The 24454-nt window shown below is 46.2% G+C and overlaps 1 protein-coding gene and 1 long non-coding RNA gene across 2 annotated transcripts; one reads left to right on the top strand and one right to left on the bottom strand.

Annotated features, from left to right (window-relative positions):
- Positions 1-4029: 4029 nt before the first annotated feature.
- On the top strand, positions 4030-18152 carry G6PC3 (glucose-6-phosphatase catalytic subunit 3). Its single transcript, XM_081166689.1, is given in 8 exon segments — positions 4030-4101; positions 4104-4228; positions 6541-6771; positions 8056-8162; positions 11676-11766; positions 13483-13601; positions 15122-15263; positions 16653-18152. Coding segments are annotated over 8 exon segments (1236 nt in total). The 5' UTR covers positions 4030-4041; the 3' UTR covers positions 17014-18152.
- On the bottom strand, positions 17972-22744 carry LOC308571451. The gene is made up of 2 exons (XR_014001447.1): positions 19623-22744; positions 17972-19194 (listed from the first exon to the last, which is right to left on the bottom strand). It is a non-coding gene; the product is annotated as an uncharacterized lncRNA (long non-coding RNA).
- Positions 22745-24454: the final 1710 nt, after the last annotated feature.

The raw sequence follows: 24454 nt of genomic DNA, 5'->3' as shown, positions 1-24454 counted from the left end.
ACGGGCAGGGGTACCTTTACCTTTACCTTTATATATAAGGTGCCTACATTCTACATGGACTGGTTGTAACAATTACTAAAATACATATTGTGTTATGTGCAAATGGCTTTAGATACCCAGTACGTTTCCGAGCACAATTCAAAGTGTTGGTGCTGACCTTTAAAGCCCTAAAGGGCCTTGGCTGGTATACCTGAAGGAGCGTCTCCACCCCCATTGTTCTGCCCGGACACTGAGGTCCAGCGCCGAGGGCCTTCTGGTGGTTCCCTCGCTGTGAGAAGTGAGGTTACAGGGAACCAGGCAGAGGGCCTTCTCGGTAGTGGCGCCCGCCCTGTGGAATGCCCTCCCATCAGATGTCAAGGAAATAAGCAGCTACCTTATCTTTAAAAGACATCTGAAGGCAGCCCTGTTTAGGGAAGTTTTTAATATTTAATGCTTTATTGTTTTTAACACTCGATTGGGAGCCGCCCAGAGTGGCTGGGGAAACTCAGCCAGATGAGCGAGGTATAAATAATAAATTATTATTATTATTATTATTGTTATTGTTATTGTTATTGTTAGGTCCATAAGTTACCATATAGCATATATTCAACACAAAAAACAGCAACAATTTGTTTGTTTTGTTTGTTTAATTATAAATTTCTATACCGCTTTATATTTTTAATAAAAACCTCAAAGCAGTTTACAGCATATTAAATCAATCAATAAAACAATAGCCGGGCGGTGTTCCTCCGGCCTCATGAGGAATCTCTTTGTAGGGCTGGGTGTTGACAAAGGACAGCTGGACATATAAAGGGCCAAATTACCTTCAGTATCTAAGGGCCTCCTCAAACCTAAATCCAGCCCTGCCCACCCTGGCTACACCCGTGCCTCGAGGGATTTTGCAGCAGGGCACTGTAGGAGTTTGATAAATGCAAGTGAATATGGACTGTTGGCTCTGCGTCCTTATAAGTGTGGGTAGGTTGTGTGATGTTCTGGCTGCACCCCTAATAATAATTATTTCTTTATACCCCACCCATCTGGCTGGGTTTCCCCAGCCACTCTTCATGGCTTACTAGCAGGTGAGGCAAGGTCAAGTCTGCAGAGTCCGTAGGAGCAGCAGAACCACATGTGATTTTTATTCCTCACACCCCCTCTTGTTCCTGATGTAGATCTTCACCCACCCCTTAGTCCCTGGTGGGGAAGGAGATCCCATTTTGTGGTTCGCCTCAGATAGCAAAATGCCCTGCTCACTAGGGAGCAAATTTCAGTGAAGTTCAGACTGTTATGAGGGGGGTGGGGAGAGAATGGGGTTGGCTCTTACAGCTCAACTCTCCATTAAGGGATTCAGTATCCCCGAAGTCCTTTTTCTGGTCAGGGAAAATTGGATGGAGGCAGTGAAAGCAAGGAAAAACTTTTATTTTTCTGTGGCAACAGTGTCTCCCCCCCCCCCCACACACACACGAAGAGTTAAGGAGCAAGAACAAAGTGTGCAAGAACCTTTAAAGACTTTAGACATCGCCCAAACCCTTAACAAAAGACCACTCAAAAGGCATCATACACAGAAAGAGATGGTCTGCAACAGAAATTTGAGGGTGTGTCTTTTCTCCTGTCTGACAAGATAATGGTCACTGATTACCTGGCCAGTGTGGCCATCCTTTTGAGATGGTAAATACCTCAGTTTTTTAATCCAGGTCACAGGCTTACCCTATTCAACACACCCTCAAGACAGGATTTGAACTATTTGTAAATGAAAGGACTATTGAGAAAGGTTTCCCAAATATACTTTATTTGCAGAGGAAACATTTAGAGTTTTTAGGAGAGCCAAGATGGCTTCAGGATTGCTCTCTGTACTATTTCAGACGTGGCTTGTCTACTTACGCATGTGTGTTTACCTTGTGCACTTATGGACATATATGTTATTTTTGAGACTTTAGAATTCTTATCATGATTCCAGAGGCCTTTCTTCTTGGAATAACAGGTTTTGGAATTGCCCAAAAAAGATGTTAGACTGTTTTTGTATGCCACAACTGCAGCTAGAATTTTGTTAGCTAAGAATTGGAAAACACAAGAAGTCCCAACAGTGGAGGAATAGCAGATGAAGATGATGGACATTTCAGAGCTAGCCGACCTGACTGGAAGAGTTCATGACCAGAAGGAGGAAGAGTACCAGGAGGAATGAATGAAATTCAAAGACTATATAGTTAAATATGTTACGATAACTTAATTGGAAAAACTTGCAAATACCAGATAGGCTTAGGATTTAAATATGTAATGTTAGAGAATAACACATTTAAAGCTAAAATTAAAAGAAAGAAAGATGTTAAGTGATTAAGTTAATTTTATGAGAAAATTGGTTTTGGAAAACTGTTACAATGATATACACTGAAATTCAGCCGGGGGGATTTGAGGAAGTCATTTAACAATGTTACTAAGATTGGATTAAGTACAATTAAGATATATGTTTGTTTGTTTGTTTGTTTGTTTGTTTGTTTGTTTGTTTAAAAATTTGGGAAAATCAATTAAAAAAAATTGGGAAAAACCAGAATTCATATAATGATACTGAGGCTTACTTTCAAGAAAGGTGGCGCAATGGGCCGGCTGTTAACCAGAAGTTTGGTGGGCAGGATTCTTGCATTGCAGAGGGTTGAAGCAGAGGGTCCTTGGAGACCCTTCCCGCTCTGCAATTCTATGATTCTAAACTGAGGATCAGGCTACAAAATGGCAGGACTATGCACAGTTATAGAGTAACTGTACAATCCTAACCATGTTTGCTTGGAAGTAGATCCAAGGAAGGGCCGAATGTGATGGATGCACAGGTTAAATCTTGCTCCTTTGCCTGCGTGACCAGTTCCTAGAAAGCACCAAAATGGTACAGTTAAAGCAAAACAGGCAGAAGGAAAAATGCAAACTATTTAATGCCGCAATATAATAAAACATTGATCAGAGAAAACTGAGTGGAGGCAGGATCCAGGGAAAGCAAGAAAGATCTTTATTTTTCTGTAGCAACAGCATCTCCACCCCTTGCAAGGGGGTGAGGACCCAGAACAAAGGTGTGCAATAACTTTCAACGACTTTAGAAATTTGCCCAGCCCCTTAGCCAAAGACCACCCAAGAGGCATCATACACGTGTCACAGAAAGACAACAGAAATTTGAGAGTGTGTCTTGTCTCCTGTCTGACAAGATGCCTGATAATGGTCACTGATTGCATCACCTGGCCAGTGTGATAATTCTTCTGAGATGTTAACTACCTTAAGTTACTGAATTCAGATCACAGGCATACCCTATTCAGACACAAAATATGCCCTTAAGGCAGGATTTGTAAGTGAAAAGAAATACTGGGAAAAGGTTTCCCCTTCTGCAGAGGAAATATTTGGGGTCATTAAGAATCAATAACTGTGGGAGGCAGTGGAAGACAGGAGTGCCTGGCGTGCTCTGGTCCATGGCGTGACGAAGAGTCGGACACGACTAAACAACAAGAATCAAGGTAGCTTCAGGATTGCTCTCATGTACTATTTCAGATATATGGTTTATATACCTATGTACTGTATTGTGTGTTTTACCTTGTGCACTTAATGATCATTTATTTTTGAGACCTTAGAATTCTTATAATGAATTGATTTTAGAATGCTGTATTATTTCTGTTGTTAGCCGCTCTGAGCACGGCTTTGGCTGGGGAGGGCGGCATATAAATAAATTATTTGCTGTTGTTGTTGTTGTTACAGTAACTAAATCTTCTATGTGCCTTACCCACCTTCGCTTCAAACCTATTGCATTGCTGATGCAGGCTGCTCTATATACTGTATAAACATGCAGCCCATCCAATACAGATGGGGGGTGGGCGGACACCTGTAAGTCATTTCAAATCGCATTTTAATAAAATGCTCCTGCGATCAGTATGTATGTATGTATGTATGTATGTATGTATGTATTTATTTATTTATTTATTTATTTATTTAAGCAAGCAAGCAAGCAAGCAAGCAAGCAAGCAAGCAAGCAAGCAAGCAAGCAAGCTACGTAAACGATGCACAGAGCGGTCTAGAGACACACCAGAAAATAGATGCATGATGCGAGATAAAACGAGCCCAAACCCCGCGAGCCCTGGAGAGGCCAGCGTGAGTTCGGGGAGGAATGTCCCTTACCCCGCCCGGTAACCAAGCCGGATGCCGGGTCCTCCGTGCCTCTGAGGTTTCTGGGAAATGTAGTTTTTCCATTCAAAGTCGTGGGCAAAGCGGATCCCGGCGATTGCAGGTAATGGGAGTGGGCGTGGAGCGGATGGGAAGTGCGATGGTGGTGGGAAGGGGCGAGCCAGGAGGGTCGGGAGCGGCAGCGGAGAGCCATAAGGGAAAGGGCTGCTGGGGGAGGAAGGGGAAAGAGCAAAAAAAGGGAGAGGGAACTTTCCCTTCCCAGTCTAGATAGCCAAAATGGTTTGCAAACGCATCCTTTTAATGGAAGCAATGAGGCTGAGCTTTTTGAAAAGTGCAATCGGTTATATGAATGTTTCCTAACATCACCGGCCCAAGACTTTGGGGGAACATGGAGTGGGGGGAAAACCCAGCCATGTTAAGTTTACAACAAATGTAACTCCTGGCACCCATTAAAGAGTATTTTGGGGGCTTGTCGTGGGTTCGCTGCTTTTTCCTACGAATTTTGGGAGTTGTAGTTGTGCCAGGAGGTTAAGCCTATGTAGACTCCTACGCTGCTATTTCCAGCGTCTCTTGCAGGAAGCCACCGGGGTTAGACTAGTGTAGCTGGCTGCTAAAAGCCCATAACGGACCAGGAAGTCTCTGGTTTCCTTACTGGCTTCTCTCACTCTGATGCTTCAGTTTAGGCCAGAGGGAGTGCCGGATTTATGTATAAGCTAAGCAAGCTATAGCTTAGGGCTCCACTCTCTTGCCCCCCCCCAAAAAAAACAAATTTAAAGGGGGGAAAACCTGGGTATACATTTCCAAAATACAAGATAAAAAACAAATAAACGGAAACCTACATACAGCAACAGTGTTTTGTGTTGTGTATGGACCTATCAGGTCCATAAATTACCATATAGCATATATTCAACACAAAAAACAGCGACAATTTGTTGTTGACATAGGACAGCTGGAAATATAAAAGGCCCCATTACCTTCAGTAGCTTAGGACCTCATCAAACCTAAATCCAGAAGTTTTCAAACTTATTGAGTCCATGGCTCCTTTGACCAGCTACATTCTTTCTGCGTCACACCCTTTGGGGATCAGGAGCCCAGATATGTCACCCCTTGCCTGCAGACCGGGCAGCCCTTCACCCTTTTTCGAACACCCTCCCTTGTGGAGGGTTCCCTCAGCCTCCTCTCGTCTCCTCTCCTCTCCTTGGGAGTCCTCTGGGCAACCCCTGGCCTCTACCCCAAAGTTAGATGCCCCCCAAGGTACCATTCACCTGTGGAGCTTATAGTTAGGGCTGATGCTGGATATAAGCTCCAGGGTGCCTGAGATCTCTACCATGTGGAAGTGCATGCCTGGGGAATCATTGAATCTTGAACGTTGTTGCACACTAATACTGCAGAATTCTATCTCTTATGTTTTATCTGCACAATCAGAATAAATTTCAGGAACCAAAATGCTTTTCTTCTGCAGCCTGAGCAGGAGCTGTGAACGACGTTATACTTAATTGTTGCAGCTTGTCTTCACTTATCCCACCCCACTGCCCTGCTCACAGTTGTGGAGAATACTCTTATGTCATGAACGGTCCGTGTCCCCCTTAACAAAAAGATGTCAGAATAGGCCAATATATATGTAGACTGCCCCTGGATCAAGTGGCTTTTCTTATTTTAAGTTCTTAACCTAGCTCAAGTTAGATCTCTGAACTAGCCATATGTCTAACTGAGAATCAATCACAGTCACTCCATCATTTGAAAAACAAGACTTCAGAGCCATCTTTCCCAGAAAATGGCAACTAGACATTCCATTTTGTTTTGTTTTGTCTTTTTTATGATTTTCAGTTTTAATACATTTCAGTAATTTTACAGTCATTTTAGCATTTCAAAACTCGTATTCCTCCTCTTTCTGCGGTTCCTTAAATTAATTTTTTAATATTTTCTGCATATCCAAATTAACTTAATTTGCTCATTTATTCGTCTACTTTAAATATTTACTATTATAAATCTGCAAGTTATTACAGTAATCCTGTCAATGTTCTTATCTGTTTGCAGTTTAATTGTAAATAAACCATTTCCATTCTTTTATAAGACGTTCTATTTTGGTGACTATAACCTTTGGTGTCTAGTTTATATACCTGAATTTCTAACACTGGCTGGTGTTGGGAGTTCAACAACAGTTGGAAGGCCACAGGTCGATTCCTGATCTACAGGAATGTAGATCTGGGGAAGATCTTCAGGTATTTGGAGTGAGGTGTGATCAATATGCTGATGACACCCAACTTCATGACTCCCTCTGAGTCAGGCATGGCAGACTACTAAGCATGTTCGTGGCAATGGGATGGACCCCATTTGCAGCATCAAGGCACCAGCTCACCAAGATTTCGCAGTAAGCATTTCCTGTATCCTAACCAGTCTCACCATCTTTTCCAGCTTCACCACTATGGACGTATTCTACACCTCTGGAATCTGGTTTGCAGAGGTGCTTCAGACTAGCCTGCCCGGGCTGGAGGATTTTTGGCTTTGGATGACCTTCATGGGTGACCCAAAGAGCGTCATCATCATTTATTTCCCTCTCGCTTATTTCCTGCTCGACCGGAAGGTTGGAGTCAAAGTCCTTTGGCTGGGTTTGATCTCAGAATGGCTCAACTTAGTCTCTAAATGGTGAGAGGAGAAAGCAAAGGTCACAAAACAAACATCCCAGGCTTTAATAACCATTGGGACTCGCTCTTGGTCTTAGAGAAGCTGCCACCACGCAAGGCCAGTTGTCCATAGGTCCCAGCTGCTCCTGAAAGTGCGCCAAGCCTCAGGAAAAGTTAACTGCATAGCCACCACCCCTTCTTCTGATGTTAGTAGGCTAAAAGCATCCCTAAAAGCAGGGCCTGTTTCTGACACTGTCTCCTGGGCCTTTTTTCAAAACCGCCGCTCTAATTAGTAGTGGGCAGCTGCCATTTTAATTTCCCATAATCTCCTGAAGCCATGTTATGTCCAGGGCATTGTGGGAAATCAAAACGGCAGCTGCAAATCAGTGCTCTAAAGTCACTTCACCTTAATAGGGGACTTTTGGCTCGTGATCAAGTGTTTTGTTAATTTCGATTCCTTAACAAAGTTCGGTTCTCTCAGTTTTGAGGACGCTGATTAGGCCTTGGAGCTACAGTGGTACCTCATGTTACAAACGCTTCAGGTTGCAGACTCCACTAACCCAGAAATAGTACCTCAGGTTAAGAACTTTGCTTCAGAATGAGAACAGAAATCACACGGTGGCAGCGGGAGGCCCCATTAGCTAAAGTGGTATCTCAGGTTAAGAACAGTTTCAGGTTAAGAACAGACATCCGGAACGAATTAAGTTCTTAATCAGAGGTACCACTGTACTTCGGCCAGAAGGGGATGGTGAGGTAAGACACTCACATCCACCAGGTGGCCTGGCGCACATCGCCAGCTTCTAACAACTGCCACTCCTTCCATGGCAATACTGATTTCAATAAATATTACCATGGTACCAGGGTTGGCAGTGCTTGTGCATGTACGTAAAGGGAGATAACATGTAGAAGTTGCTGCCTTCCATTTATGTGTTTAAATAAGCTACATCCCACTTTACAATACTTAGGGATTTTCTATACTAATTACTAAAATGTTATATACGTGTGTGTTTTAAAAGCTCACAAAGACCACATCAGCCAGCCTTCTGCAACCTAGGTTCCCACCAGATATTTTGGACTACAGCACCCATCAGTCCCACTCAGTGTGACTGGAGGGTGCTGAGGCTCATGGGAGTTGCGGTCCGAAACATCTGGAAGGCACAAGGTTGCCATGGGCTGGAAAAGCAGCTGTTGACAGTAAGAGCAGCAAATACAATGAAAAGTAAACTTAAAAGCTCCTGGAACTCGGAAAGCATTGAATCCACTTGTCCCTTGTTCTCTCTTAATATTTTGTTCTCCCTCTCCGCAGGTTTTTGTTTGGTGAACGGCCTTTCTGGTGGATCTACGAGTCTGGGTTTTCAAGGAAGGAGGAAGTCACCCTCCGCCAGTTCCCTGCAAGCTGTGAAACAGGGCCAGGTCTGTCGCTGGAGAGAAGGTTCAAAACGCCAGTCAATCTGGGCTTTTGTGGTTGAAAAATGATTGGGGCCCTTAATTCCTTTCGTGTGGCGATTGGTTTTGAGAGACAGGCAAGCAGTCTGTCCCACCAACTTAATTCAATACATTATACTGGGGCAGCATCTTTTGATTTGTTCACCTGCTGTCTTGGGGAAAGCATAGAAAGCCGGTGTGGTTTAGTGGTTAGAGTGTCAGTCTAGGACCTGGGAGACCAGAGTTCAAATCCCCACTCAGGCATGAAGTCAGTTAGCTCTTATCTCTCAGCATAGCCCACCTCACAGGGTTGTTGTGAGGATTAAATAGGGATGGGGAAAGAACTGCCCAGCACACCTTTGTCCATAAGTAACCAGGCCGATGGTGATGCTTCAGCATCGTTGTGTACCTGTTGAGGCCCACGGTCCAACTGTGGCTCATTACTAATCCTTGGAGCTTCTTGGCTCTCTTATTCCTCGCTGTTGCTGCCTATTCACTCACCCTCTCCCAAGTGAGCAATGAGAGGAGCAAAAATGACCTCCCTGTGCCCATGTCCACTTTGGGCGATGGCACCGATTGGATGCCAGAAGGAGAGGTCAGCCAATGGGTGGCAGCAGAATCAGTGGAGAAGAGGAGAAAGACCCACACAAGGAAGAATGGGGCAGTGAGAACAACTTGCCCAAAGACCCCAAAAAACCTTGAAGCCACACTACTGAGGACCCTCACACATTGCTTGTCTCAGTCATGTGGTAGTGATTCAGAAACTACAACTAACCCAAATTGCAGCTGCCAGATTGGTAACTGGGAGCGGCCACCGGGCCCATGTAACACCAGTTCTAAAAGATCTACATTGGCTCCCGGTAGGTTTCCGAGCACAATTCAAAGTGTTGGTGCTGACTTAATGGCCTAAATGGCCTCAGTCCTGAATACCTGAAGGAGTTTCTCCACCCCCGTTATTCACTGAGGGCCTTCTGGCAGTTCCCTCGCTGTGAGGAGTGAGGTTACAGGAAACCAGGCAGAGGGCCTTCTCAGTGGTGGCACCCGCCCTGTGGAACGCCTTCCCACCAGGTGTCAAGGAAATAAACAACTATCTGACTTTTGGAAGATATCCGAAGGCAGCCCTATTTAGGGAAGTTTTTAATGTTTTCTGTTTCACTGTATTTGATGTTTTATTTTTGTTTTTAAAATTTATTTATTTGGTTTTTCAAATTAAATTTTTACAGAGATATATCAAACATAAACCATAAAAACAAGATTCCACGGAATCTCCTGGACTTCCATCCTCCCCTTTGTGGGTCCTATTATTAATCATTTCCTCCCACATCTTTTATGATAATCCAAATCCTTTACTTCTTCCGTTATGTCCAGAATTCAGCCTTAAACTACAAGTGATATTCCAATCCTACTAATGATTTTAATTGCCTACAATGGTCTTTAAGATGAGTTATAAATTTCCCCCCTTCCTTATTAAAAATTTGGTCTTCCTGATTTCTGACTCTTCCGGCCATTTTAGCCATTTCCACATGTTCCATCCGCCTCATGGTTTGAGGTTTTAATTTGTTGGAAGTCACCCAGAGTGGTGGGGAAACCCAGTCAGATGGGCGGCATATAAACAAACAAAATATAATAATAATGAATGGAACGGGTAACATAGGAAACTGCCTTATGTCATGACAGACGTTGGTCCATCTAGGTAAGTATTGTCTACCCTGGGCAAGGAGAATCTGCGGCCTTCCCAATGTTATTCAACTGTCCAACATCCCTGAATGTTGGACGTATTAGGTGGGGCTGATGGAAGTTGTAGTTCAGAAAACTCTGGAGGACCACAGGTTCCTGACATCTGGACTAGATGAGATCCAAAAGTCCTTCCAGCTCTAAAGTTATATGATATCCTTGGCATTAAATATCACACACCCACCTGGCAAAATGCTGGTACAGCTGTTTTGTGGCTCAGAGGCATGGGGCTTAGGACACATAGGGGCTAGTTGGGGTTCCACAAAATAAATTGCTTTGAAAGCCAGTTGCCTGCTAGCCTATTAGTTTTGCACATCCAAGCAGAAGGCAGGTTTGATTTCTTTCCAAAGCCTCCTTTCAGGCACAGAGTTATTAGCCGTGTAAACATTGGTGAATTCTTCTAGGCTCCTCAGACTCTGTTTATTGGAGCCACCTCAAGAAAAGTCTACTTATCGGCCTCTTTAGCTGGGAAATGTGGCTGAAATAGCGAATCAGTATGGCTTCTGTGGGGGTCTTTTTGGTTTTTGGTTTGCTTCCCTGACCATTGGCCATGCTGGCTAGGACTGATGGGAGGTAGAGCTCAATAATATCTGAAGGTCTCACAGAATCGTCATCCCTGATCTATAGATGTCGTGGTGGCATGCAAGCTCCACCCGCTTCCCCGTTTTGATTGAAGAGCAACTGTGTGAAACTGATTAGATTGATAATGGGTTTGCTCAGCCCGTGGGCTTCATGACCAGGCGAGCACTTGAACTCGGGACCCCATCCGTATTGTACATTTGAAGTAGGGTTGCCACATTTGTTCTGCCAAAATACAGGATAGGGTGAGGGTGGGGTGCCTCTGCTTAGATGGTTCACCACCCCTGCTTTGGAAGAATGGCGAGATAAACATGCCACAACTCAAAGCCAGAAAAAGAGCTTAAACAAATAAATAAGAGGTCCTCAAAGGGAGCTTAGTTGGGCCCCGAATGAAGAAAGATTATGTCCTTGCGGTTCGAACAAAGTTGAGTTATTGGCACATTTACAAATAAGAAATAAAAATTCCATGCCCACTTGTTGGACAGGAATAGTTGGCCAGCTCTCTCTCTCTCGGCAAAATGAAATGTTGGCCTGCGGTGAAGAAGTTTGAATGCCACATCTGTCAGGAAGATCAAACTCTTGACGTAGAATGGAGCTGCTTGTTTGTGTACTTGGCTAATAAACTTAGAGCTGCTGTGAGGGAGGCAAATAGTTGAGGCCTGACGGTTTCAAGAGGCGGCGCAAACTTTTGAGAAGCCAGCAGGCTGACTGTTCCAGGCTGGTTTTGTTTATTTTTTAATTTTTAAAAAAGGTTTCGGTAAAGGTTTCTGTGGATGTCCCATGTTTGCTTTGCTCCATTGTGATGGCCAAGTGCTGCGTGGTTCTGAGGTATCTGTGGACCTTCAGGAATTCGCCTGAGACTTTTCTGAAATCGCCTGGGCTGGTGGTTTTCACTGGAACACCTCCTGATAATTCTCTGCTGGCGTTTGATTCGCCCCAGACCAGCTGCCAACAGAGCAAGGGGGAGAACCTCCACATAGACCACCAGGCCTGTCTCCAGCCCTCCACCCTGTCTCCAACCTCCACTCCAGCCCTCCATGCCTTGGGTTCCAGAGTTGGCAGGGACTGAAAGGTCGACTCGTCTGTGGTTCGTCTGTTGCAAAGCAGGGCAGTCTCCCAAGCATGCTGATTAAAAGAGAGAAAGAGAGAGGGGGGAAAAACCCTAATCCAATGCCTTTTTTTCTGCAGGAAGCCCCTCTGGCCACTGCATGATCACAGGCACGGCTCTGTGGCCAGTGGTGACCACACTGACCGCACGGATATCGCAGCACTCCAAAAGGTATGTCTCCGTATCTCGGCCACTCACATTCCCAGTCCTCCTTCCCTTTTCCCCGTCCCCTCTTTACAATAGCATTGTATACCTTATTTATTTAGTCATTTATTACATTTGCATTTCGCCTTTCCTCCAAGGAGCTCATGGGTCTTTCCGCTTCCCCTCTTTTTTCCCTCCTCACCGAAACCCTGTGAGGCAGATTAGCCTAGGAGCGACTGGCGGTCCAGTGTTAGAAACTTAGATATACAGTGGTACCTCGGGTTACATACGCTTCAGGTTACAGACTCCGCTAACCCGAAAATAGTACCTTGGGTTAAGAACTTTACCTCAGGATGAGAACAGAAATCGTGCTCCGGCGGTGCAGCGGCAGCAGGAGGCCCCATTAGCTAAAGTGGTGCTTCAGGTTAAGAACAGTTTCAGGTTAAGAACAGACCTCCAGAACGAATTAAGTACTTAACCCGAGGTACCACTGTATAAAGGACGCGGGTGGTGCTGTGGGTTAAACCACAGAGCCTAGGACTTGCCGATCAGAAGGTCGGCGGTTCGAATCCCCGCGACGGGGTGAGCTCCCATTGCTCGGTCCCTGCTCCTGCCAACCTAGCAGTTCGAAAGCCTGTCAAAGGCAAGTAGATAAATAGGTACCGCTCCAGTGGGAAGGTAAACGGCATTTCCATGCGCTGCTCTGGTTCGCCAGAAGTGGCTTAGTCATGCTGGCCATACGACCCGGAAGCTGTACGCCAGCTCCCTTGGCCAATAAAGTGAGATGAGCGCCGCAACCCCAGAATCGTCCGTGACTGGACCTAATGGTCAGTGGCTCCTTTACCTTTTCCTTTACCACTGTATAAGCCAGGCAGCCAGATGGCTCCTTAAACCAAGTTGCTGTCACCAGAGTGGAATATCTAGTTGCCATTTGGGGGCACAAGACAGATCTAAAGTTTTGTTTTTCAAATGACGGACTGGCTGTGATTGATTCTCAGGTGAACATCCGGAGGTACTTCAGATGACAACCTTGAGCTAGGTTAAGAGCTTTGAGAACTTAAAAGAAGAAAAGTCCCTTGATCCAGGGACAGTCCACATACTGTATTGGCCGCACCCGAATATAAGCCACCTCCCTTCTTTGCTCTCTCCCTTCTTGGGGGAGAGGACGGGGAAATATGCGCAGGGCGGGCGCCGCTTTGTTGCGCTCCTGGTTCTGTTTGCCCCGCGCTCCTGGCTGTGTACTGGATAATTTTTTTAAGGTCGCGAATATAAGCCGCACATTAACTATTCATGGTTGGCATTTGGGGGGAAAGTGTGGCTTATATTTGGGCCAATACAGTATATATTGGCCTTTTCCCCGACCTCTTTTTCCTTTATGTAATGTTGGTGCATAAAATCAAAACAGGTGCAGTGAATTTTTGAGCTGACAGTGGCATGTGCCAAGAGGTGGTCAACTTGGGCCCTCTAGGTCAGGCATAGGCAAACTCGGCCCTCCAGATGTTTTGGGACTACAACTCCCCTCATCCCTAGATAACAGGACCAGTGATCAGGGATGGTGGGAATTGTAGTCTCAAAACATCTGGAGGGCCGAATTTGCCCATGCCTGCTCTAGATGTTGTTGGACTACAACTCCCATCAGCCCTAACCTTGAGCTTCCTGCAGGAAAATAAAGGTAAAGAATAAATTTGAATAAAAATAAGTAAAATCCCACTCTCCTCCCCCCCTTTTTTTTGCCTCTTTCAGCTGGGTCGTGAAGGCTGGGCCCTTTACAGCTTATCTCGTCTTCCTGCTGGCTGTAGGCCTCTCTCGCATCTTCATCCTCGCTCATTTCCCCCACCAAGTCGTTGGCGGCATCTTGACAGGTGGGTACACTGTGGCGGCCGGCGGCCATCTCTGCTGCCTGTGCTTTGATATCCCAGCATCCTTTGCAGAAGGGCCTTGCTTTGTGTCTTCATGAGGACCGTTAACAGTGCTATAGGTCCAGTTTAGAGATGAACGTTCTCCCCCCCACCCCAGCCAGGCTCAGAAACAATCCTGAATGAGGGAAGAGGTGACCTCGGACCGCTCAGAATTTCTCCTCTGCCTCAGATCCAAAGATTTCCCAGTCGTGATTGCAGAAAGCTTTTTCCTTCCCTCTTTAATCAGGCCGCTGAAATCAAGAACGCTCGAGGGGCAAAAAGGGTTAGGCGTACATGTTCTGGTACTGGGGAGGTGGGCAGGAACCCAGAGGGACATTGGAGGATGGATGGCGGCTAACAGATTGAGGTTGAATCCTGACAAGACAGAAGTACTGTTTTGGGGGGACGGGGCAGGTGGGTGTGGAGGACTCCCTGGTCCTGAAGGGCGTAACTGTGCCCCTGAAGGACCAGGTGCGCAGCCTGGGAGTCATTTTGGACTCACAGCTTTCAGTGGAGGTGCAGGTCAGTTCTGTGTCCTGGGCAGCTGTCTACCAGCTCCATCTGGTACGCAGGCCGAGACCCTATCTGCCTGCGGACTGTCTCACCAGAGTGGTGCATGCTCTGGTTATCTCCGGCTTGGACTACTACTGCAATGCGCTCTATGTGGGGCTACCTTTGAAGGTGACCCAGAAACGACAACTAATCCAGAATGCGGCAGCTAGACTGGTGACTGGGAGCAGCCGCTGAGACCATATAACACTGGTCCTGAAATATCTTCATTGGCTCCCAGTACGTTTCCAAGCACAATTCAAGTGTTGGTGCTGACTTTTAAAGCCCTAAATGGCCCAGTATACCTGAAGGAGCGTCTTCACCCCCATCGTTCAGCCCAGACACTGAGATCCAGCTCCGAGGGCCTTCTGGCGGTTCCCTCACTGCGAGAAGTGAAGTTACAGGGAACCAGGCAGAGGGCCTTCTCAGTAGTGGCACCCGCCCTGTGGAACACCCTCCCACTAGATGTCAAGGAAATAAACAACTATCTGACTTTTAGAAGACATCTGAAGGCAGCCCTGTTTAGGGAAGCTTTTAATATTTGATGAATTATTGTATTTTAATATTTTGCTGGAAGCCACCCAGAGTGGTTGGGGAAACCCAGCCACATGGGCAGGGTAGAAATAATATATATATATTATTAGTATTATTAGTATTATTATTATTATTATTATTATTATTATTATTATTATTATTATTATTATTTACTCTTAATTCTTCACCTTCCTGAGCCACTGCTTTGCATCTGGCTACTGTTGGGGGTCCTCTGGGTTCTAAAATCTGGGATCCTAAAATCTGCCGACTCCTGGCTTAGATATGGAGGGCAATGAGGAGCACCCAGCCATAGAACTGGGGGCTCTATGTTGCATTTCCCCCTTTTCTCACTTCTCTCCTCTTCCTCCCCCCCCCTCCCCGGATCTCTCACTGCCTGCCAGCGATCATCCTGGGCTGGCTGCTAGAGTCCCGAGTCCCGCTAGAGAGGAAACTCAGCTTCTTCATGTGGGCTTCTCTGTCTCTCCTGCTAAGCGGCATCGTGACCTATTGGGCGTTGGTTGCTCTCGGAGTAGATCTCAGCTGGTGAGTTCCTTCCGCCAGGGAGACGGGACACTGGGCTGCAGGGCCATCCACGTGGACTCCTTTTCCCCCCAGCGATAGCGGTTGCTGTTTTGTGCCTCCGACTCTACATTCCACACCCTTCCTGCGCATGTTAACCTTCATCTCATTGGTGTTGTGCATGGAGGTGCAATCTGCCTAGCAAAAGGACAGCTGCATAGCTGGTGGCGGGTGGATTTTGGGGTCACATAGCTGGTTTTCTAAACGCCCCACACTGCTCCGTTTCTCCTGCCTCTTAAAAATACTTCTCCTCAAAACGTCCCAAAAGATGGCTATAGTCACCGAAATGTCAGCTTAGCTTGGCTTCTCAAATGGAGATGAAGAAAAGCACAACGCACCCTCTGATACGAAGTTTCTTGGCTTCAGAAATCTTAGGATATCTCTTACGTTCTATCCCAGGTGCTGGTTCCCTTACATCAGTGTTACATCCCAAACCTGGGCCCCAAAGCTGTTTTTGGACTACAGTTCCCATCATCCCAGACCACTGGTCCTGCTGGCTAGGAATGATGGGAGTTGTAGTCCCCAAAACTGCAGAATCGTAAAACAGAATTGTAGAGTTGTTCTTATCATTTTCAATTACATTTATATAGCGCCTTTTGCCCGAAGATTTCAGGGCGGTTCGCAAGATTAAAAATGCAGGATAAAAGCACAAAATTAAAGAGTTAAAGCAAAAACAAAACAATAACCCCTGAAATATACTCGGAGTCGAGAGTGGACTTCATGCTCTTTATTCAGCTCATAGTGGTGATGAGGAATGGAAGTTCCCCCAGGATGTCTGCTTTATATACATTATTTACCCAATGGGCCCCATGTGATTGGCTAATTCCAGGATTCACCTGTAGGCCAATCAGGTTGCGGATTCACTTCCACCTGGAGCTGGATTGGGTGGCTCCTGTGGACCAATCAGACTGCTGCATTCTGGACCCTATTGTTCTAGGACCAATCAGACTGCTGCATTCTGAATCCTATTGTTCTAGGACCAATCAGACTGCTGCATTCTGAATCCTATTGTTCTAGGACCAATCAGACTGCTGCATTCTGAATCCTATTGTTCTAGGACCAATCAGACGGTTGCCTTTTGGATCCTATCCAACTCAGTACATAACAACCCCCCTTCCCACAAACACATTTTAAAGAATATTAAGCTATTCTATGCACTATGCAAAGAAGTTCTTCTTTTTGCCTGCCTTGAATCTTCCAGCATTCAGGTTCATTAGGTGGCCCAGAGCTCCAGTATTATGAGAGAGGCAGAAAGAAAGTTATTTTCCTTATCCACTTCTGGTATGCCCTGCGTGATTTCGTTCCCCTCTGCCTGCCTGACCTACTTGTTTCTCTTCCTTGCTCTCCTCCCAGGTCCATCGGCCTCGCTACCAAGTGGTGCACAAACCCAGAGTGGATCCGCATGGAGACACGGCCGTTCTCGTCTTTGTGCCGCGACACGGCCACTGCCCTCGGCCTCGGCCTGGCCTTTCAGTCGTCGTACTACACCCAGCTCAAAGGCGAGAGGCCCGGTTTGTCCCAGAGGCTCTGCTGCGCCGCGCTGTCCCTCGTGGTCCTGCGGCTGCTGAGCGATGTGGCCCAGCCGCAGAACGTGGCTCTTTGGTACGGGCTGAGTTTTGCGAAGTACGCCATCTTCCCGTGGGTGGTGATCGCGCTGCTCCCTAAAGCGTTCCACGCTCTGACCTCCAGCACAGGGCCGCCCCACCGAGAGTAGCTGGCAGGGGAGACATAGGCAAGGAAGCCCACAGCAACCCTTTGCTTTACCCTTGGGGCTCTGTTCCTCCCAGCGTGAGGTAAGATTTTTCCAACAGAGGAGAGATTTCCTCAAGTAAAACGAGTCCGTTCACTCAGTCTGACCTCGTCTATAAAACAGCCTTACCAAAAAACCCACCACCTCCCCTTGAATCCCCCTTTGCTGGGCAGAGAATCCCATTTTTAAAAACAACTGCACTCTTTTCTGCTGTTTAATGGGTGTTGAGGCATTTTAACACCCCCAAAGATTTGATGTGACTGCAACAGCCCTTTCTACTACATACCTATGGAAATGTTTCATGGACGACCGCAAGACATAAACATTGGGAGAATCGAACTCCCCGATTTCCCTCAAAGGGGAAACAGGCCACCTCCTCACCCATTGCTTCCTACCTAAGTCCCAGTAGCTTAGGAAGCATTGTAGTTGCAATATACTGGCACAGCCTTTAAGGCTGGCTAGCTAAGCCTTTGCCCCCCTTCAGTCGTTGTCGGCACATTACTTAGCAATCATGACTGTACGTGCATTAAGAAAATTAAAGAAACCCGTCAACTCGCTTGCACACAACGGATTAGCACCCCATCTTTCTGTTTTGCAAGCTACAGCCACGGTTTTAAAACAGTGTCAGCAATCGCAAAAAGCCATACCTGCATGGATTGGGGGGACTGCCTTGGCATTTTGGGTCCAGCGCACCAGAAAAAGTGACTGAGTAACACTGCCTAAGGCAACCTGTGGTTCTCCTCCTGTTGCAGGACTACAACTCCCATCATCCATGACCATTGGTTGTGTTGGCTGGGGTTAAATCCAACATAGGTTTCCCCACCTGTAGTCTTAAGACTTCTTTCCCTTTGTTTCTTCCAGTTTTTGCCAAAGCTTATCTATCTATCTATATCTATCTATCCAGTGATTTTTTTTCCTGGGGGGGGGGACGCATACCCCTAAACATTTTGTGAATCTAAATTTAGCCTCATTGAGGGGCAGTATTTCAATAGGAGTAGGAAAATGAGAGTACCCCTAGGCATTTTTTTAAAGAAAAAAAAAGCACTGTATCTATCAATCCTGAATATTGGTATCATAATAAAGTTTGCATTCACAGCTTGTCATGTAGTAATTTGCCAGCACATGCTTTTGAGAAGGAATCTGAAGGAGTTGCTAGACTTTTCTTTTTTTTTAAAGGAGCACAGGATATAGAAGTCTTTTATTAAAAAGAAAGCTGCTGTTGCAAATAGGTTTTCACAGCATTCAGGCTGTGTTTTGCACTGCCTCCCTCCGCCCCTGGCATATCCACTAGTGAGAACTGTGGAAAAACAGACAAAGCTCGCAGCCAAGGAAAACCAGTGGGGATTTATGAGAGGCCTGGGGCAAAATCTCACATGTGTACAAGTTTGGGGGAAGACTGGTGATAAACTAGCAGTGCATCCGCCCTCCAAATGTAGATACTTCTATATAGACAAAATGACACAGGCAGATGGAAGGTATCGGTAAGGCTAAGTTTGCTCAGTGGGCACAGAATACTGGATGACTGGAAAAACGTGGTGGGAGAGAGAGGAAGAGGAGGAAGGGAAATGGAATGGGGGGGGGAATCCATGGATGGTTCAAACCCTGAACTGCAGCACTCCCACCTTGCACTCTGTTGTTTCAGGTCCCATTTGTATTCCTGCTTTTTGAACATCTGGATTTTTTTAAAAATTCCAAAAGAAGCATAAGGGTAAAGAGACCCCTGACCATTAGGTCCAGTCGTGGCCGACTCTGGGGTTGCGGCGCTCATCTCGCTTTATTGGCCGAGAGAGCCGGCGTACAGCTTCCGGGTCATGTGGCCAGCATGACTAAGCCGCTTCTGACGAACCAGAGCAGCGCACGGAAATGCCGTTTACCTTCCCGCCAGAGTGGTACCTATTTATCTACTTGCACTTTGACGTGCTTTCAAACTGCTAGGTTGGCAGGAGCAGGGACCGAGCAACGGGAGCTCACCCCGTCGCAGGGATTCGAACCACCGACCTTCTGATCGGCAAGCCCTAGGCTCTGTGGTTTAACCCACAGCACCACCCGCGTCCCTCAAAAGAGGCATATTTTTCTGGTATCCCTAGCAAATCGCTATCTCGGTTTTGTCCCCATTGTTGCCTTTGGAAGGTACACTTATTAAAGCTGTGCGAGTTCAAATCGTCGTCATTTTTCAGGATCCAGCTCCCTCCACAGAGTCTCTAGCACAGGGGGTAGCCTTCGGGTGCTACATTTTTCCATCTCCCATCAGCCCCGGCCAACATGGCCAATGGTCAGGGATGATGGGAGTCGTGATCCAGCAAGATGTGGAGGACACCATGCTTGCATACACACCATATACCGTATTTTTTGCTCTATAAGACTCACTTTTTCCCTCCTAAAAAGTAAGGGGAAATGTGTGTGAGTCTTATGGAGCAAATGCACACTGCGCAGCTATCCCAGAAGCCAGAACAACTGGTCTGATGCGTCTTATAGAGCAAAAAATACGGTATTTAAAGCACATGCCTTCTCCTAAAGAATCCTGGGAACTATAGATTACTTGTTGCAGAGCTGCGATTCCTGGCAACCTTAACAATATTTCCCTGTATTCTTGGGGTATGTGTGTGTCATGTGGCTTAAATGCACGGTTGTGTATACAGTCCCAAGTTGGCTTTTCTTGTTCTAGAAATGCCTCCTACCTCAGAGGCACGTGTAGTTTTTCTTTCTCTCTGCCAACAGCAGAACCAGGGACGATCCAGTGAAGCAAAACGGGTGAGATATTCAGGACAGACATTCACACATTTTAGCCGCTGGGTCCTGCTAGTCTGGGAAGTGGACACAAGACTCACATAGGGGGGAAAAGCCCAGACAGCTCCTCCACACATCAATTCTACAACGGGATATTGCCAGAAACAATTTTATTTACACAAGGACAAACATTGGAACATATTACAAAATACTCAACTGAAAATTGTATCCAGAGCGAGATAAAACAGAGAGAAAGAGAAAGAGACAGAAAGCAGGAGGGGAAAAGCAGGAAAAATAAAATAAAATTACAGTTATTCCCACTCGTGGGGGCATCTTTCAACAACATGAGAAAGGGGCTGGTTAGAGGATTGGTGTTGTGTTTTTTGACAAAGTCCCTCTTCCCCTCCACGGAAACAGCCCCCTTGGCAACTTAATACTGGTGTGGAATCTTCCACAAAACAGGAGCTGTAACGCACGCACACACACACAAACACACAACTTGTTCCATGCTGTTGTCTTAAAGACTCATGGCTTTTCGAAGGAGTTGCTACTCTTGGCCAGTTCTGACTTCCCACCCTCCTCCCCCTAGAAATTAAAAAAAAACCCAAGATGAAAAATATGGCTGGTGGCTATTTGTCTTCCCACCCACCCTAAAAAAAAAGAGGTGGAAAAATGTAGACGTGACAAGCCCTACCTGCGAGTTCTGCGGAATACACACTGCCTGACCTCAGCTTTAGCTGGAGTTTCTATTCCTCTGGGTGAACGAGCCATACAATCCCAATGGTGGGATTTCATTTGATACCTGCCTTAACAAAAACCATGAACGTAAAAGCCACGTCGGTGCAGAAACAGGCGTACTGGACACAAAACATGTGCAGCGTGGAAGGGCGGGGGGAATGACGACAGTGCACATGAAAATCCATGGCTCGCCCTCTCCCCTCCAACATGCTGCTGCTGCTTGACATCCACATCTGGAAGCCCCAGTGTGCAAGGCAGAGTTTAGCCATAGGGACAGAAGCAAGCATGCAGCCTTGTGCAGAGCTCTGGGCCTGCACAGCGGTTTTCCACAAGCCCGTTGGTGGACCTGCGAAAAGGAGATGTGGGTCAGGGAACTGCCTGCTAACGAGGACAAAGGAAACGCCTGCATCTCCTTTGTGGGTGGACACTCTGGGCGACTGCCTCTCTCTATGACCAGCCACAGACCTGACCACAGCAAACCCCACAGCCCTGATTCAAATAAGAGACTTCCTCATTGTCCCTGCTCTTTATTACACCTCTGCTCCCACTTCATTCTGCACTAGCAGACAGACTGCACTTGGCTTGTGTCAAACCATTGAGCTACCTTGACGGCACTCCAGCTAAGGACACTCATTGGGTTCAATCGGCAAAGGGGAACTTGCTGTTGGACTTCATCTCCCATCAGCATAGCCAATGGTGAGGGATGATGGGAGTTGTAGTCCAATAGCACCTAGAAGGCTGCAGGTTCCCTGTTGCTGTGTTCAGTTCACTGAAGCAGTGTTTCCCAAGCTTGGACTACAATTCCCATAATTCCTGACCATGAGTCCTGCTAGCTATGGATGATGGGAGTTCTAGTCCAAAAACAGAAAAGACAGCCAAGTTTGGGGAACCCTGCACTAAAAGCCTCACTGATTTCAGCGGGAACTATGCCAAGTCATGACGAACAACCTCATTGCAACTGAAGTCCGGATTCATGAGGACGAGGTTTCTCAAACACCATGTTTGAGCATGCTCTAGCTCTTAACAACCAAGACAACATCCTCATCCTGGTCCCATCAGAAAAAGGAAGGCGTGTGGGATACTTCAAGGTTCCTATCTGGAGGAGTGGATGAGCAGGAACTCTTCACAAAAGAATTTTGATTGGCCAATGACAACAGCATTCAATATCAGTCATACAAAGGCCGTCTGCCATTGGTCAATACAAATTTTGGGCCATGATTGAGGGCATTCAGGAGTTAGGCCTGGCCTAGTCAACCACTCCTATCTTTGTAGGGCACCAGGCCTCACACCCAGGAACTTAGATCTTAGGTTAACTTCTCTATCCACAACCAGAATTCAAACTTGCAACTGGAGACGGGAGGGCAGGCCAGCAGCATATAAAGTGTATGTGGTTTTATAGCTTCATTCCAAGCCCCCAAGGAAGGCTCCCTCAGGAAACTGACACAGCTCTTTAAAGAAGAGAAATCCTCACTTTCTTCTTACAGTGTCCAAAATACCACCAAGAAAAGTTCCTTGATCCTCCAAAGGGGCATTTATGGGCGTATTTTAAACTGGGAGTGTGATGGCATCTATCCAAGCAAATCCTTGCATATACACTGATCCGATCTGCTCGCCCCCCCAAACCACACTTTTGCCGCTGATAGCAAGTGGTTCAAAATGTTAACTAGAGGGAAAACAGGCAAGTGCACTTATTCCAGGATTGCAAGGGAGAACACGGCAAGCACCCATCCATCAATCGGGAGTAATTTAATTGTTTTAACTGCTTTTAATGTTGAAGTTTAAGTTGCTGAAGCTTATCTAAAAGGACGGGCATTGTTGCTGTTATTTCCACTGACTGAAAGTTGGAAGAGATCTAGAAGGCTGTCAAGTCTGATCTCCTGCTCAAAGTGGGGGAATCAAGAACCCAAAACTCTTTTGAGGTACAGTGGCACCTTTGTTCTCGAACTCAGTTTGTTCGACTTCCAAAATGTTTGAAAACCAAGGCGCAACTTCCGACTGGCCCTGAAAACAACACCAACAGCCAAAACAGACGTTCAGCTTCCGAAAAACGTTCACAAACCGGAACACTTACTTCTGGGTTTGCGGCGCCTGCTAGCTGATTTGTTCGTCAACTAAGCCGTTCGGGAACCAAGGTACCACTGTATTTGAAGTGCACTTACAATTAACAAAGAAGTTTAATATTCAGCCCAAATTTACCCACTTGTAAGAAGTTCATTAGATCTAGTCCTCCCCTTTGCCCTCTTCTGTGTGATAGGCCTTCAGGTATTTGCAGCGTGATATCACAAATATCTATCTATCCATCTATCTACTGTGAAGCTAGTGAAGATGTAGAGTGCAAAACCTTTGGGACAGGAGTGTGCAGATGGGTGCCTTTCAGGAGGCACTGCACCAAATTTCTGCAAGCTACACAATACAGATGCAAAGTCTGTATGGATTTCCCTGCTTCTCCACACAGGAGAAATGACAGCTTAGGCAAGCCATTCAGGGGACTTTGCTGAGCCATCTGCACTGGGGAGGCTGCAAAACCACACACCACATTGTACTTCCCTTTCACATCTACTGGGTGTTGTACATTTGACTAAGCATAAATTAAGGACAGGTGAAGACGTGCGTTACTGGAGCAGCCGAGTCATTACGGAAGCACAATCACTATTGTACACAGATGTGGAAGTCCTTGCGCAGAATCGAGTTCACGGCAAACGGTTCTGCCATACTGTGGCAAACAGTGCCGATTGGCTTGTGCCTGGGATGTCACAAACCTTCCTCCGCCCCCATTGCCATAGCTGCTTTCAGATGCAGTTCTTTTTTAAAAAATAAATACATGAAGCGAGAAACATTTAAACAGTGCTTTTTTCCTATTAAAAAATGTTTAGGGGTACTCTCATTTTGACTCCAGGAAATCACCATTTTATAGTTCAGATCGGGGGAAATAAATACAGTCAATGGACAAAAGTACTAAGATTTAGGCGTCTGCCCCCCCCCCTGAAAAAAAGCACTGCATTTAAATGAATAAATGTTCACACTGCTCTCGCTTTATTTCTTACAAAAAGACTCATCCGAAGACTGGAGGAACTGCACAGCCAACTGAGCTCACTGTTCAAATCACTGATCTGTCAATGACAATTGGAAGATATTTGGGAAATACCAGGCTCTCTCTGGGGGGAGGTGAGACACTCACCCCATGCAAAGTCCTGTTTAAAGGTGCATCTGCCCACTCTAAAAGGGACAAGGTGGAGATGTGGGAAGCTCTCAAATGAACCTACCCTCAGGAATTGGTCCTATCCCTGTTCTGGAGCAGGTGGTGGCTGTTGCTCACTGAGGCAGAAGGCAGAGAGGTCAGCAGGAGGTGGAGCCACAGCCAACTCATTCTCGTTTTTGCCCTGACCCTCTTGCCTGCTGAGTTTTACAAGGTCAGCACGGTAGCCGAGGAGGAGCAAAAAGTCGGGAGAACGGTGCCGCTTCTTGCAGCAACAGAAGGCTGCTACCACGAGAAAGATCTCCTCTGAAAGCCCAAGCAGAGCTATCTATGGGTGCTGAGGTGCTGAAGTCAGGTCATCTTATGGGATGGCCTTTTAAAAAGGCATGGGTCACCCACAAGCACATCTCCTGCTGTTGCACTTATTTGCTCATTATTTGGGGGGACAATTTATTATATACCGGTTTCCTTTAGCTTAAGCGGTTTACAACACAGGTTCAAACATCTTAAATAAACAGCAATGGTGATGATAACGGGTCTGGTGCTTCAGAAGTAGAGGGGGGCATCACCTGTCTTGCAATAACGACTGAGACAAATATATAGGGATTTCTGGCTAGGATACATTTTACTGCTTCCCCCTCCTTCTCCCCATATGGCTTATTTTTCCTCACTATTCCTGCAAAATGTACACCTGTGCATGTACATGGATTTTAAAAGGTATGAAATTAAGAACTGATCAGAAGT

Source organism: Podarcis bocagei (genome assembly GCF_964188305.1).
Source record: "Podarcis bocagei genome assembly, chromosome: 13".
Classification (NCBI taxonomy): domain Eukaryota; kingdom Metazoa; phylum Chordata; class Lepidosauria; order Squamata; family Lacertidae; genus Podarcis; species Podarcis bocagei.
The sequence above is the reverse complement of the archived record's forward strand: the minus strand, read 5'-3'. Positions and strand labels throughout refer to the sequence as shown.